Consider the following 17,206-nt stretch of genomic DNA (forward strand, 5'->3'; position numbering starts at 1 on the left):
TAAGGTAGAAGTGGATTAAAGTAATCAAATAAAACATAACATTGCATATGTACAAATTAAATAAAGATGAATCATAATTGAAGTTACAGAAGCTATTGAGTCACAAGCAGTGAGTGATTTCCTTGACTTTGAACAGACAGCAGGAATATGCTGCTGTCGCTTTAAGAGGAATGAAACCGATCCAGTACACTGATACTGTACACATGCGTTGTTTTTCGTCTGTTTCGTCCGTTCACTTAAGACATAACCTACTATGTTTGTTAAGATACTCGACAAGAGGGGCATGTTGACCTACTTCGTGTGTGAATTTGTCCATTTAAGCGCTTCAAAGACAACTCAATATTTGCGCCATGTCTGAGACTTTCCTTATGCACGCTTCGGATCTTCTCACACCACGCAAGCGAGTTTTCTTGTGCATCATCTTGCACTTAAATGTTTAAATTGACAAGGCTTGAATGAGTGTAGTTTAAACAGCAACATGTGCTCTTCATGTCTCATCTGCACTCGCGCGCTCACAACACCCGGGTGATGAAAGCATAAATGACTGTACAGCATACGTCAATCCTATTGAAATTTGTCTACGTTATTTGATTTGTTGTAGGTATTAAATGTGTATCCATCGACAAACATATACATTAGCTGAACTTTGTCTGTTTTCCGCATTATAATTTTTAACGAACCACATTATAAATGCATCGTCAGATTTAAGATGAGCCGCGGTGGACCGTGGCTCATCTTAAATCTGACGACAGTGCCGAACCGTTGGTGGAGAACCGTGTGGTTCAATTTTTTACCGAGAACCATTACACCACTAGTATATATAAATTTGCACCTCTGAATCCCTGGCCATCCCTATAAAATTCCAGTCTTTGAACACTTTTCAATGCTAAAGCAACAACATGTTTCGCTTGTATTCAATTGAAATTAGACAGTTAGGCCAAAAACTCATTTCATACTGGACAATATGGCATTGTTTGTGTATTTTTCATAGTAGACCTAATTGCATTTTCCACAAAGGCCATTTATGAAGAAACCTTCTTGAAAGTGACAAGTTACATAATAACGTGTCACTTCACAACTTTATTTGATGTCGACTGCCATTATTTCCCAAATGCCAACACGTTTGTGGATACCAACACTTTAAATAATGGCAGATTGCTGGTGTTAAGAAAAGTTTGGAGAAACAATGGCGACGTTTCTAGAGTGGGAGTTTGAGCAGTATGTTTGCGTTATCTTCTCTGCGTGTGTGTGTTTTTGTACATTTCAGAGTGGGTGTTTGACCAGTTGGAATATTGCTCCTCTTTGAACTCAGACGCCAGTGACTCAGGATTGACTCACAGTATAAACAGCATAGGGTATCACAGCGTAGAATCCAAACGAAAATGCACAAGCTGTCAAATATTCAGCTTATATAATGCAATCTATAATATAAGACTATTAAATTTGAATTTGACATTTGAGGAGGAAAGCGAACATTTGGGATAGCGAGGAAAGGGGAAGATGCCAGGAACAGTTCTGCAAGTGTGCTGTGGCCAAGTTTGTTGATCAGTCATGCTGTTTTATATACTTTATGTTTTTCCCACTGTCTCAGACCTGGCTTCAGTACAAATGAATGGAATATTATCAACTAATTGGGTCGGTCTTCACATAATGCATAATATACAAAAATTCCTTTTTAGCATTATAGGTTTAGAGGCAGTCGGCTATCGGATAAAACAGCATTTTATTTGATATTGAAATGAATGATGTAGTTTACTGTGATTCTGCCATCATAAGTGGATTATTCATATCTAGATTCGACAGTGTTGTTTTTGTATAATTCAGTTTAGTAAGCAGCGCTCAGATCTGGCATTTTAAACATTCTCAGAGTCCAGATTTGTGGTGGGCGGCAGAACAGAGGTGTCAGAGGAGAGCGCTTTCATCCCTGGCTGAGTCTCTTCCTGAATTTTCAGTGTCAGTGTGTTCTCCCTTCCATAAGCTCGTACTTTGGAATGAGTTACACTTGGTCGAATTAACTCTGACTTTCTGTGTAAGTTTAAAGTTGGCTTATAGAAAGTACTTTATGGAGCTATGTCAAAAGCTCATTATAGTCAATATGAACAGGTATATTTTTGATCACTGCTATGCCTACACTATTATATTATCAAGGTTGAATAGAAATGCTGGACTATACTTCAATGTATTGCAAATAGTTTATAGAAATCATTGTTATCCTATTGGTCATTGGTCATGTGTGCAGTATTTTCTGTATGCTTTTATTCCGTTTTTGTTATTCTAAATTGCACAACGTTAAAATACATTGCATACAATTCCACAGGTATCACCACTGTGCTGACCATGACCACCATCAACACCCACCTGAGGGAAACACTTCCAAAGATCCCATACGTCAAGGCCATAGACATGTATCTGATGGGCTGCTTCGTCTTTGTCTTCTTGGCTCTGCTGGAATATGCTTTTGTCAACTACATTTTCTTTGGCCGAGGCCCTCAGATGCAAAAGAAACTGGCTGAGAAAGCTGAAAAAGCCAATAATGACCGCAACAAATACGACGGCAACAAGGTAAAAGTAATTATCTATTGTCGTGCTGCTGTAGATTGTGGTCCAAAGAAAGGCATGAATGAAGTGAAAAATATACACTATAGCTACACAATATACACAAAGGCAAAAGGTTATTTACACTAAGGTGACCAGACATGCCTGTTCCCGGGGACACTGCCTGCACAGGATTTCGGCTGCGTCCTCCTGAGGTCGCGTTTCCGGGATGCAGGAATACTGTATGTGTTTGACACGTCATGTGAACTTATGTGCGTCGCGCATCATGTCAAAATACGTGCTGAAAAAGTAATTAATTACTAGTTACTAATTACATATTCAATAGTGTAATTAGATTACTGTACAAATTACTCTCTCCAAAAAGTATTTAATTACTTATTACTAATTACTTTCTATATCCTATATCAACCTCGATTAGTTAAGTGATTCAAGGATAGACATGAAACGGCCCTTTTAATTCATTCAAATAAATAATATAAAACTGCATTTTTTAAAATGCATTTTAAAGTTAGACTTTGAATTTTGATGTCAATTCCACTATTGTAAATAGTTCAATTACATCAGAAGTAACTTTAAAATTACAGAATAAAATTACAGAAAATAAGAGTAAAACCTTACTTTACTTTTCAAGGGAAAAGTAATTAAATTACAGCAACTAATTACTTAGTAACTAGTTACACCCAACACTGCTCGCAAGACACGCACGTAACACTTAACTCTGATTACACATGAGACTAAGCGAGCATCTAGCAAACGCAAGCATCTCTTTTATCATAAACCCAAGCAACACATCTGCAGGAGACACATATTTTGACATGATGCACGTAGATTCACATGATGTGCCAAACACATATTTTGCATTCCTGCATCCCGGAAACGCGAACTCTGGAGAATGCAACCGAAATCCTGTGCAAGCAGTGTCCCCGGGAACAGGCACGTCTGGTTACCTTAATTTACACAGTGTATACGGGTCAAAGACGAAAAGGGTTTAAGCATAAAAACAATAAGTGCAATACTGCTTTAAATTGTTGTTGTTAAAAAATATATTTTGAAAAAAATTATATTTTGATGGGGACATCTTCAAGTCTTTGACCCATACACATACAAGTTTTAATAACAAAACAAATTCACTCTTACTGTAACTTTTTTTACACATTTTTACGTACTGTACAACTAGTTGCAAATTTTGTTGTTTTCCAGCAAAAAAAAATTTTTTGGCATTCTAATAATTCAAATAATCCCTATTATGAAGCATATTAACCAACATACACTATAGCAGTGGTTCTGAATCTGGGGGGGGGTTGGGCCAAGATGGATCCCGGTGGGGCCACATATTTTGTGGCATTATATGAAATATAGAAATTTATCATAGATTTTATGCAATTAAACGTTGGAAAAATAAGATCACCAAGCAAAAGTACTGATGTTCAAGCATTGTATAACTGAATATGGTGTTGGTTTAATTAAAATTCTAAATTTAAGATTCTACGTTTTTATTTTGGGCCGCAAACAATGCACTCTACACAAAGAGGGCCTTACAACAAAAAACTTTGAGAATGACTGCACTATAGGGACAAAAGTATTGTCTTTCCTTCTTCTAATGCGTCCCAATACTTTTGTATTTCTGTTTAAAGGAATTTTTGTGAAAGCTGTGTAAGGGTTCTTCAAAATGATTTTATAAACCGCAAAAAGATTTGAACAATTTTTGGGGGGAGTTAACTGTTCATTTAAGCAGCAATGATTGGAAATCAGAAATGTTGTGAAGAATGTGCGATCTGTCCTTTTAATCAAAAGAAAAATCTAGAATTTTTTTTTTTTGTGCTCTTTCTGACCAGCCTGTTCAAGATGGAGGGAACTGCAAGCCATCAGCCGTTAAACAATCCAATCAGGTACAAGGCCATCGTCATTCACGAGGGGTGAGTGTATGTAATCATGCCAGTTTTTATAAAAATACCTTCAGAAATTCTTCAACTTTTCAATCTAGCGACACTGTTGTGCGGAAAACATACATAAGGCTGTTTATCAAGTTGTGTGCTTTGGTGAAGCTATATTATATTTGTCTATATTTGTTTTCATTTCATGATTGTGTGAGTCGCAAGCAACATTACCATAATTTCTATTTCGTACGTCCTTCACTGAGAGGACCATTCTGGTTCAGTACACTTCATCTCATACGACAATACGCCATGCCTATGTTCTGTTGTTTGATACTATCACAAACACTGATCCAGATTATGACTCGGGGTAGAGCTGTAATGATATTTCTGCTAGAATGTATTTCTGAATTATTTATTACTGCAGAGACTCCTGATGGTGGGGCAGCGAGAGAGGTAATAGTAAATAGACAATTAATCTGATAGAGTTACTTTCTCCTGAGAAATAACCTGAATATTGAATGTGGATGTTGTTTAGAGAAATACCGATTATTTAGTGTAAGGGTTTTTTATCGATTTTGAATTTATTCTTTATAACTGTCAAACTGTTAAACAAACATTGTAACGAATTTATTTTAAAAAGTTAAAGTTCAGTAATTTGTTTTTTTACTCAAGTGTTCCCAGAAGTCCCCACATTATGTATATTCTACTATATACTACCCTGTACAATGTCTCTTATATGTTATTATCCCCCATTTTCTGTAAAATAGTCTTTATTTTATACAAAGTATATGCATATTTGAGACTCTTTTAGACTGTAAATCTTAGTATATTGTATTGTCATTGTGTTGAATGTCTGTACTAGAAGTTTCCAACACCAAAGAAAATTCCTTGTGTGTGCAAGCACACTTGGCAATAAAGCTCTTCTGATTCTGATTAGCATCAATTCAGCTTATTAACAGCATACAACCATTTATAAGAATATAATTTTATTTTTGTGTTTTGCAATCAAACAGGAAATGGAGGATGATTCAATCCAACAATTTAAGATTACTGAAAAACCTTCATATTATATTCTTCCAAGTGACATTTTCATATTGTTACTGCATTTGCAAGTTTCATTTCTGATGGATTTGATTTTTATAGTATTAGAAATTAAAATGATTGTGTACTTTAAAAGTGTATATACTTAAATGTAATAACAGTTATTAGAGATGAATACACAAATCTTAGTTTTGTAGATACGTGCAGTGACCTGGATTACCTGTGCTTGCAGGTGGACTCCCAGGGAAATATCCTTCTGACCACCCTTGAGATCCACAACGAGGTGGCCGGGAACGAGATCACCACCAGCGTCAGCGAGGCCCGAAACTCCACTTCAATGGTGTTTGATAACTCAGGGATCCAATATCGAAAGCAGAGCACAGCACGGCCCGAAACGGCACGCCACAGTCTGGACAGGAACGCGCAGCTGAAGAAGCCGCGGCTGCGCAGACGTTCTTCGCAGCTCAAAATCAAAATTCCTGACCTCACGGACGTGAACTCCATCGATCGATGGTCACGGATAATATTTCCCGCCGCGTTCTCCCTTTTCAACTTGATCTACTGGCTGTACTATGTGAATTAGGCTTCAGATGTCAATGGGCTTTCCCCCTTCGCAGTTATTTTTCATGTTGCCAAGTGGAAAATGGAGACTTTTTTGCTCCGACTAATGGACGTACTTATACGCCATATATATATATATGTATATATATATATATATATATATATATATATATATCAAGGTTTTTCTACATTTAAACCCTTCCAGGGGTTCAGAGGAAATAGTACCTGCACTAAAAGGGGCTATCTCATCACAAGCCCATGCCCACACGACATACTCAAACATTCCCATTCACAAACACACAAATCAATTTTCTAAAGACTCTTTCTGTATATAGGTATTGAATTTTTTGAAGCCACGGGACTTCCGCATGATGCACTGTTTTTAAATCGTACAATCTGGATATGAAGTCATGGATTGCTGTATGTTATCCCGATTGAAGGATGCTGTTTGCGAATGTTTCATGCCAATAAACCTTTGTTTGTTTGTTTGTTTGGAGCGCAGGAGATTGATATTAAAAGAATATTATATTATGATATTATAATGTTATTAAAGAAGAATGTGGAAGCGCAATATAGAGAGAAATGTAGGTGGAATTACATCTTCTACATCAGCTGTTCTAAACTTTACACTTTGCTGTTTTGATCTTATTTAGACAAAGTTTTTATATAATCATGTTATGATATGCTTTTGGAACGTGATTTCCATCTGCCTTGGGTTGATATGATTATATGCCACTTTTTGCAATCATCATGTAAAGTGCTACGGTACATGTAAGATAAGATTGTACACTTATCTGGAATATGTGGAATATCTGAATCAGGGCCTGCAGAGGATTTCCATCATGCCATCATAAACATCAGTAGACAAACAATTCTGACATTGTGTTTCAGATTTGTCGCTTTTTGTTAGTGTATGTGTAGTCAACAATCGTATGATTTTCAAGTGAGTGATCCCCTCCTTCTTTAGGAACGCTTGAGTCATTGTTTTATTAAGATATTATTGTAGGCCTTATGTAAACAGTGTGGCCCATATTTGAGACGCATTGCATTTTATTTCCTTCACCATAGGAGGTGAAGGTTACTTTCAGTGAATGAAAACGCTGCATTTGAGAGGATTGTACGTTGACATCGATACACAACTTGTCTCAGGTTCTCCTCTAATATAATAATCACCCATATTTCTCAGAGTCTTATTTGTTGTAATTAATTTGTATTATATCCTCTTGTACAGCGCCATTACAGATTTTTCTTGACGTAGAGACCGCATGATATCGTTTGCATATAGAGATTGTATTTGATTTTGTTCAAGACGTTTCTTTACCAACGATCATTATTAGCACTTACTCTGTTTCACGGGCCTGTCTGGTTAGGGAGTAATGCTGTATACTTAAGTCATGCTTGCAAACCGTCTAAATATATTTATAAATCTCTTTAAAATATTCTGTGTGTGCTGATAACATGCCATTTTAACAGGTTGCTCTGTGTCAGTAGATGCTCATTATTCTTTAATTGCTTTTTTCCTCTTCTATTGTATGTTGTACATATTTAACCCACAATCCACATGTGTGACCCATCTTTTTTTGTAATATTCAGTTTTGAAGGTTTATTCTGTACAGTCCACCCCCAAATAATCACCAGATCTCTATTTATGAAATGTGTTAAAATGATTAGATAATGAGGGGGTGAATGTGCAGGGGGCAATACGAAGAAACGGAATAAAGTTTACTCTTTATAAAGTATATATTTTGTCTCATTTCTAATGTAATATTATTACTAATTTTAAAACATAAAGGGTGTAATAATCAAAGTTATTACCTGCCTTTCTGGAATACTTTATTCAGATTTTACTAAAAAAAAAGCTGTGTGCAATTTTTTTTATTTAAATTTATTTAAAAAAACGGTGTGAAAAAACTTTAGTAAAATTTACTAGCAAAACTTGCAAATTAACACAAAAATTAAGTAAATCCTAGTAGTTGTTTTTACAGTGTATTTTGTAATAACTGCTAAACTGTATAATTGTCCCCGGCAACCATAAACTATTCACTCATATAACTTCAGAAAACATAAAATCATTTCATACTGGTTCAATTTTTCATGTCTGTGCATTTCTTTATATATGTAAACTCAACCAGCTTTGTAACATCATTCACAATTACACAACACAAGTTGCCTTTTTTCTAAGGATTAAGTGGAATAGATATGCCTGTTAGTAACTAAACTAGCAAAAACTTGATAAAGAGAACAGAAAAAAAACACCTCAAATGAAGATAAAATCAGCATGATTTCTTAAAATATGTAATTAAAAACATCAAACTTTGTCCTACATTTCTCGAGAAAACAGATGAGCATGCCATGAATGTCAGAATCCCTCCCCCAACGGTCATGCTTGCGTCTAAAGCAGGCCAAGTTTAACATAATGAGTTCGGCATCATAAAAATGACAAATGTTATTTGTGGCTCATGTGAGGGATATAATTTAATAGATGGTGTGTTAATCAGTGGCTCCGCTGTAGCTGGGGTGCTGCTGTTGAGATTGTATCTTGCCAATGCAGCTGAATAAGTTTTTAACTATAGTGTGATTCATTGGTTCTTCATCAGTTATTTCAAGGACACTGTGTTTGTGTGCGTGCGTGTGCGTGTGTGTGTGCAGGGCCGTGCACAGAACCTTTGAGGGGCATGTGCTGAAACTGAAAAAGGGCACTTTTCCCCCCCATGGTCACTTTTAATGACAAATGAAATCAAACAAAATAATAGTCTTAAAAGCTTTAGATTTACTTACTGTTAATAACAGAGAATCTAACAGGTAGAAAATATAAAGAAATTGAATGAAGTTCTAAAACACTTAACAGTCTTGCTAAATTATAAATTAAACACAGAAGAATACTCATTAAAGCTACAAAAAACATTGTTTCTTCTTTTCCTTTGTTCTTAGATTATCATTAGTGACAGGAGTCACAGCAGCAAGTTTAAGAATGCGGCCCCTTTAAGAGCTGACGCTCTGCGCAGATCTGACACGTTCCCCAATTTGCTTTGTGCTTACAAAAAATACTAAACAAAATGTGCTTTAAGTCATTTTAAGCTTTTTTGTTCATTCAAGTACGAAGGAGAACGTAATACTGGCGTGCTGTCTGACACATTCTGACAGAGATCAGTGACGCAGCCTTTAGCCCATGTATACTTCAGGAGGCACCGCTGTAGTGTTGCGTTAAATATTTTTAAAGCGTTATTCTGAAAATGTGATGCCATCTGGGAAAACCCATCACATGGTGAAATTGTACATATTACAAGTTTTGATTAAATATAAAAAAGCTGGTTTCAAGCTGCTTCCAAATCCAAGTTTTTACAGCGTGAACATGAATTAACCATGCAACCATACGATTTATTAATAAATTAAGTGTATCATCAATCATAGCTTAAAAAAGAAATTTTATAGATATATTTTACCAAGGTGACGTGGATCACTCAGTGGCTTTGCGTCAAACTCAAATGCAGTTAACGTTACAAGGTTTTTGACCAGCGAATGTGTGCAAATGTGCGCAAATGTGCTTTTTGTCCGTCATCACAAAAACACAGACATCACCGTTTTAATCAACGGGTTACAACGTTGTTGTATATGGGTGCTCAGTTCCCTTTCTGTTGGTCTCTCGATGTTGTTTTGAGCCGACAGATGGGGTTCGTCCTTGAGAACCAATCGCTTCCGACTTGGAATGAAATTGGTGAATGAAATTTGCATGCTGGACTACGCCCCCGGATATCCGGGTATAAAAGGGAGACGGCGTGCTGCATTCATTCACCTTTTGTTCTTCGGAGCCTTCGCTCATGATCAACAGACTTCCCCTGGGCATCTCGGCGGTTCCAGAGGTGTTCGAGACTTCTTAAAGAGCAAATTTCTCCAGCGTGGCATGTCCCGCTGTTCTCGTGGGTGCAACACACTCATCGAGAAGGAGGACGGACACAACGTCTGCTTCCAGTACGCTGGGGCAGCCCTTGTGGATACGTCCTGCCCGCACTGCGGGCGGTTGACGATTCATATGTTGCATCACGGGTGGCTGTGTTCCATGACAGCAGTGGCTATGGCCCTGCCATCCCCTACGGCGAGCAGCGAGGGTGATATGAGGTTTACTGTGAGCGCTAATCCATCAGCCACCGGCTCGCGGACCGTTCGCACCTCGTCTCGCTCGTCTGACCGTTTCCCATGAGACGGTCCCACTGTCTTGTTCCTCAACCACGTATTCGGAAACGGTGCGTGATGATGAGATGTCCGTTGCAGCATCGGATGGTGACTTACTGGCATCTGACTCCAACGATTTCTTGGAGCTCCCTCCCTCGGGGGGTCGAGCCCAGGAAGAAGCGGACATCGAAATGTCAGCCATGCTTTCCCAGGCCGCCGGCATTGGGTTGCAGTGCACCGCACTGCCTCTCCCAACGCTCGCGGCTGGATACATGGTACCTCAGGTTTGAGAGCGGCTCCAAGCCGCACTTGCCCCCAGTGCCGTGTTTTCCCGGAAGTGCATAAGGAACTTAGTATGACCTGGAACGCCCCCTTTCGGCGCGTGCACATCAACTAGTTCCATCGCCCTTTCTTCCCTCGATGGTGGGGCAGCTAGAGGATACGTCGATGTCCCCCAGGGGCTCGACCTAGACTCCCGTCCAAAGCATGTAGGTTTTTTCGGCATCTTAGGTGTCGAGAGCGTACTCTGCTGCGGGCCAAGCTGTCCCCTCTCTCCACGCTATGGCCACCAAGGTGACCGCGCGGGCCCTGGGTCAGGTGATGTCCACACTTGTGGTCCAGGAGAGACACCTCTTGCTGAACCTTGCACAGATGAGTAATGCCGAGAAAGTCCGCTTTGTCGACGCACCCATCTCGCAAGGGGGGGCTGTTTGGTGATACTGTCGAGCCGCAGTTCTCGACAGTAAAGAAGCAGACAGAGGATATCAAGCATATCCTCCCCCGCTACAATTCGGCCGCCCTCTGGCCGTCGAGATCCGGTGCACCATCTGCTTCCCAGCAGCCCTGGTCCTCTTCGACGCCTTCTGGTTTCGGTGCCCCCCACTCAGGCGGCCCCCCGGAAGAAGACATCGAAGAGGAGACCCCCAGCCCTTCAGCCCGGAAGCCGAAGCGGCCCTCATGGGAAGACCCCAGGTAGTTCGAGAATACCTTCGGGCCCGACCCCAGCCATTCCATCGCTGGTTGGTCAATCCAAAACGGTTCCTGCCCCGTCCTAACAGCCCACTTCTAAGAGTTTTCTCTCTCTCTGGGTGTTTATCACAACCGCTCTCACCCTCTACACGACGGTGTTCAGCAACTCGACGTTGCATCACGGCGAGACCCAATGTCGAGGATAATCAGCAACCTAAGCACTCTCAATCGACGGTGCGTTGTGCTACATCATCGTCTGGGTATTATCACAGCCGCTCTCACCCTCTACACGACGGTGTTCGGCAACTCAACGTTGAGGCGAGACCCAATGTCGAGGATAATCATCAGCCTAAGCACTCTCAATCGATGGTGCGTTGTGCTACTTCATCGCCAGGCAGGTAAAACAGCAGAGCCAATCTCCGGGGGCCCCCCCACGGCGAGGGATCCACACTGCCAGCCATTGAACCACCCCCCGGGAGGTCGATGAAGCAGAATGTACCCCTAGCCTCCCTGTCTCGGTCCCTGGGAGCCTGACAAGAGCTTCCCAAACCATCACGGTGACTACAGGATATGATCCGTCTCGGCTACGCGGTCCAACTCCCCAATCGCCCGCCCAAGTTTTGGGGCATCCTCTCAAACCTCGGTCAGAGGCAAGGATGCTTCCGTGCTTTGGGCCGAGGTCGCCACCCCTCTGGAGAGCAAGCGATCGTGCTCGTCCCTCTAGCCGAGATGTTCAACGGGTTTTACAGCCCGTACTTCATCGTCCCGAAAAAGGGGGTTGCTAGATCTGCGTACCCTGAACAGGCACCTACTCAAGCTGCCATTATGGATGCTCACACAGAAGCGCATCCTGGCATCTATCAGATGTCAAGATTGGTTCATGGCAATCGACCTGAAGGACGCTTACTTTCATGTCTCGATTTTCCCTTGTCATCGCCCGTTCCTACGGTTCGCTTTCGAGGGTAGGGCATATTAGTACAGAGTCCTCCCTTTTGGTCTGTCCCTGTCCCCACGAGTCTTCACTAAGATCGTGGAAGCCGCCCTCACTCCCCTCAGGGAGAGAGGTGTGCGGGTACTAAACCATCTCGACGACTGGCTCATTTTGACACACTCGCAAGATCTGTTATATACACACAGGGACCTAGTGTTTCGGCACCTAGATCGATTGGGACCACATGTCAACCGAGAAAAGAGCAAGCTCTCCCCTGTGCAGACCATCCTCTTTCTTGGTATGGAACTCAACTCTGTCTCCATTACAGCACGACTGACTACAGAGCGCGCCCAGTCAGTGTTGAACTGCCTGGAATATTTCAAGCAGTCAGCGGGCCCCCTGAAACAATTTCAGAGGCTCCTGGGCACATGGCATCCTCGGTGGTGGTGATACCCCACGGGTTGATGCACATGAGACCGCTCCAACACTGGCTACAGAGTCGAGTTCCCTGGAGAGCGTGGCACACAGGCAGCAGGTGATTATGCCTCTCTGCCGACGCACCCTAACCCTTTGGTCTTCAATGACCTTTCTACGGATGGGGGTCCCTCTCGGGCAGGTCACGAGGCGCGTCGTGGTGAAGACAGATGCCTCCCTGCAGGGTTGGGGTGCCGTGTGCAACGGGCACGCAGTGTCGGGGCGATGGACGGGCCCCCGCCTGCGCAGGCATATCAACTGCCTAGAGTTGTTGGATGTGCTACAAGCACTGAAGGGGCTACAACCTCTCGTGCAGGACAAGCACGTTCTGATCTGGTCGGACAGCACAACTGCCATAGCGTATATCAACCGCCAGGGTGGCGTTCGCTCACGGCAGCTAACACGACTCGCCCGATGCCTCCTCCTGTGGAGTCCACAGGTGAGCAGATCCCTGTGAGCCACACATATCCCAGGCGACCTCAACCAGACAGCCGATGCGCTCTCTCGTCAGTTGACGCCTCGCAGAGAGTGGCGACTCCACCCCCACGCAGTCCAGCTCATTGGGTACAGTTCGAGCGGGCTCAGGTAGACCTGTTCACCTCCCTGGACACCACCCATTGCCCGCTATGGTACTTCCCATCCTAGGTCCCCCTCGGCACGGATGCTCTAGCACACAGCTGGACGTGGGACAAGCGGAAGTACGCCTTCCCCCCAGTGAGCCTCATTGCACAGACCCTGTGCAAGGTCAGGGAAGAGGAGCATTTAAGTGTACTAGTTGCGCCATACTGGCGCAACCGGACTTGGTTCTCGGAGCTACTGCTCTTGACGACAGCTCCCCCCTGGCCGATTCCCCTAACAAAGGACCTGCTTTCCCAGGGGAAGGGCACGTTATGGCATCCCAGGCCAGACCTCTGGAACCTCCATGTCTGACCCCAGGACGGGACGAGGAGATCCTAAGTGGCCTACCCCCTGCGGCGGTTAAGACCATCACTCAGGCTAGGGCCCTGGCCACTAGGCGGCTATACGCCTGTAAGTGGTGCCTCTTCTCATCCTGGTGCTCTTCTCGAAGAGAAGACCTGCGGAGTTGCTCGATTGGGAACGTGCTGTCCTTCCAGAGACTCGAGAGTAATCTCTCCCCTTCCACACTGAACGTGTATGTAGCCGCTATTGCTGCTCATCACGACCCAGTTACTGGTAAGTCTCTAGGACAGCACAACCTGATCAATTGGTTCCTAAGGGGTGCGGGAAGGCTACCGCCTCACCCGCGCTCCATACCCTCTTGCGACCTTGATGCGGTCCTGGAGCCCCTTGGAGATGCCGCTCTTTCTCACCTCACGATGAAGACGGCTCTCCAGTGGCGCTCAAGAGGGTAGCGGACCTCCGTGTCCACAGATTGCCTAGAACTCGGGCCCTGTGATTCTCACGCTATCCTGAGACCCCGGCCCGGCTACGTGCCCAAAGTTCCCACCACTCCCCCTAGACACCAGGTGGTGAACTTACAGGCGCTCCCCACCGGGGAGGAAGACCCAATCCCATCCGTGTTGTGTCCAGTATGCGCATTGCGCCTCTACTTGGACCGCACGCAGAGCCGCAGGAGCTCTGAGCAGCTCTTTGTCTGTTTTGGAGATCAGCAGAAGGGGAGGGCTGTCTCAAACAGAGATTGGAGCACTGGATCATGGACGCTGCCACTACGGCGTACCTGTCCTAAGATCGCCCGTGCCCACTAGCAGAGGCGCCTCTCTGGCAGACATCTGCAGAGCTGTGGGTTGGGCTACACTTAACACCTTCACAAGGTCCTACAGCAGTGGTCACCAACCCTGTTCCTGGAGATCGACCGTCCTGCAGACTGCAGCTCCAACCCTGTTTCAGCACACCTGTCTGTAATTATCAAGCAAACCTGAACACCTTGATTAGATAGTTCAGGTGTGTTTGATTGGGGTTGGAGCTGAAATCTTCAGGACGGTCGATCTCCAGGAGCAGGGTTGGTGACCACTGTCCTACAGCCTCCACGTAAAACCGGTATCAGCTCGAGTCTTGCAGAGCATCAGGTAAGACAGACGGCCAGTAGGGTGTACACCTATGACAGTACCTTCCCCCCTTTTTTCTAGGTGGGTCAACGTACTAATTCAGCCTCCCTTCTTTCCCCACTGGGTGAAGAACAGGCACTCCATCCATCACTAAGCAAGCACCTCCTGCGGGCAGGCTAGACAGAGCAGCCCTGCCCCTTAGGCCAGGTACCAACTGAGTTATCTACAACATAGCTCTAACCGGACCTAGTGCTACCGGACGTTGTAACCCCCCAGCAGGGCGGTTCTGTCTGATGTATCCTCATGATTGGTTCCCACCTTGGTAACCCATGACCTTCCCTAGGTGGACCTCTCCCCTAACGGCGAGACCATGTTGGTATCTCCACTAAACTCCTCCCTACGGTAGGAAGTGGTCTCTGTAGTGCATCCCCCATTTGAGGAAGTAGCGCTTACCCAGTGGAGAAACAAGGCCACCGCCTGTGAGGCTGAAGGCAGGGGCCTTCCCACCTTTCAAGAAAGCTCTGGGACCCCCTACCTACCCACTGGTAGGTTACAATTTCGCGGTAGTGCTCACGGCTGACACGCCTAGGCCAGTCACCGTCGCTTCGCTAGAGATTGTGACAGGGCACAGCGTTGTGGTGTTTTCCATAGGAACCCCATCTGTCGGCTCGACACAACGTCGAGAGACCGACAGAAAGGGAACGTCTTGGTTACGGATGTAACCTCAGTTCCCTGATGGAGGGAACGAGACGTTGTGTCCTTCTTGCCACAACACGTGCTGCCCGTTGCAGCAGCCGTGAGAGGTCTCAGGCTCCTCAGAACTAAGGTGAATGAATGCAGCATGCCATCTCCCTTTTATACCCGGATATCCGGGGGCGGAGTCCGGCATGCAAATTTCATTAGCCAATTTCATTGGCCTGTGTCGGAAGCGATTGGTTCTCAAGGACGAACCCCATCTGTCGGCTCGACACATCTAGTTCCCTCCATCAGGGAACTGGGGTTACATCCGTAACCAAGACGTTTTCCTGTTGTAAAATACGTTTGGCCAAAATCTGATTTATAAAAGATTAAATGTTACTGTGTGCACAAGCTATTGTGCAGGCAAATGCTAGCCCTCTCTAGTCCCAAATGTCTCAGACCTCAAATACATAAAAATGAACATTTTAGACAATGTTTCTTGCGTAAAGAAAACGCTCTACTTGTTCAAACAACAAGATCTTTATTTAATGACAACATTGCCCTTGCAAGACGTTCAGCTGTTGTGGAAAGAACTGCAGTTCAGTCAAGAGTGGTGGAGTCATGAGGTTTTACTGACAGTTTGAGCGTATGCGTATCCAACAAGATTTAGTCACAAGCTCTTTTTAACCTATCATTGGCTAAATATTTGTAAAACAGGCAGACAGACGTAAAGGGTGACCAACAACACTGATTTAATGTCTCAGTGTTTGCTGCTGTCTACTAAGGTGAAACGAGAAAATAAACTGTTTAAACTTAAATTAATCTACATAAATTCTAGCTAAGACCTTAAAGCATGGTTCAATTCATTCACTTCAATACATAAAAATTCATTAAAAACATTACATAATGCATTCTGACATGAACTAACAATAAATCTCTTTGTACAGCATTTATTAATTTGTTTATGTAACTTAATACAAATTTAGTTGTTTATTCATATTAGTTCATTGATCAATGTTAACAAATACAACCGTTAAAATTTAAAATTGATTGAAATATTTATTAAATATTTAAATATTTATTAAATCCATTGAAATGAACCATTACGATGAATAAATGCTGTAGAAGTATTAGTAGGCTACCCATTATTAGTTCATGTTAGCTAACTAATGTTTAGAAATGGAACCATAGTTGTAAAGCGTTATCAATAATGTTGGCCTGTCACAAAATAAATCATAAAGCATTATTCAGGCTATTGTTATCATTCACATACGCTACCTGTCAATTTTAAAGTTCTTTAAACGGGTCGGGATGTCTGTTGGTGAAATGCTTTGCCAAGCTGATCATGTTGGCCCTTTAGGTCCGCAGATTTTGCACAGACGGACTTCGTCTTTAACTCGGCTATGGCGTTATTATAATGCCCCTTTGCGCATCTGCTTCACTGACAAGTCGTGAACAGACGGAAAAGGCACTTATGGTTTCCGCCATGACTTTCATTTCGTCGTCACCCCGAAATCTGCAGCACAAATATGAGGAAAGAAAGTTGTACGCGTCCACTGACTGAAGAGAGCGCTGAGAGCATATGCGCGTGCACATACGGCTGCCGCAAATGGACGCATTTCAGGATGTGTTTTCTCTGAAACGCGCGCGTCATTAAAGTACAGGAACCAAATAAATGAGAAATTGGTATCATTTTAACAGAAGGGTATTGCGGTTATTTTCTAGTACCGGTGTATCGTGCAACACTAACACAGGCCTTGATTTATTCTCATAACTAATTTGAAAAATGGATACCTTAGTTTTGGCAGGTATTACTAATTAAGGTAGCAATTGCACTTGCAAGCAGAACAATTTCTTCTCTAATGAATCCCACGAGTTGGCAACTAATAGATTTTTAATCTGATCCTCCCCCTGTCACCCAA

General features: G+C 43.2%; 1 protein-coding gene across 2 annotated transcripts in view; it reads left to right on the forward strand.

Annotated features, from left to right (window-relative positions):
• gabrb3 (gamma-aminobutyric acid type A receptor subunit beta3) overlaps positions 1-7,767 on the forward strand; it is a 48,053-nt gene extending 40,286 nt beyond the window's left edge. For both annotated transcript variants that reach the window (XM_057338145.1, XM_057338144.1), the window contains 3 exons: positions 2,318-2,562; positions 4,392-4,472; positions 5,707-7,767. In XM_057338145.1, coding sequence (XP_057194128.1) covers positions 2,318-2,562; positions 4,392-4,472; positions 5,707-6,057 — 677 coding nt within the window. In that variant the 3' untranslated portion in view covers positions 6,058-7,767. The remainder of the gene's footprint in view (positions 1-2,317; positions 2,563-4,391; positions 4,473-5,706) is intronic.
• Positions 7,768-17,206: the final 9,439 nt, after the last annotated feature.

Source organism: Triplophysa rosa, linkage group LG7, assembly GCF_024868665.1.
Source record: "Triplophysa rosa linkage group LG7, Trosa_1v2, whole genome shotgun sequence".
NCBI classification, from domain to species: Eukaryota; Metazoa; Chordata; class Actinopteri; order Cypriniformes; family Nemacheilidae; genus Triplophysa; species Triplophysa rosa.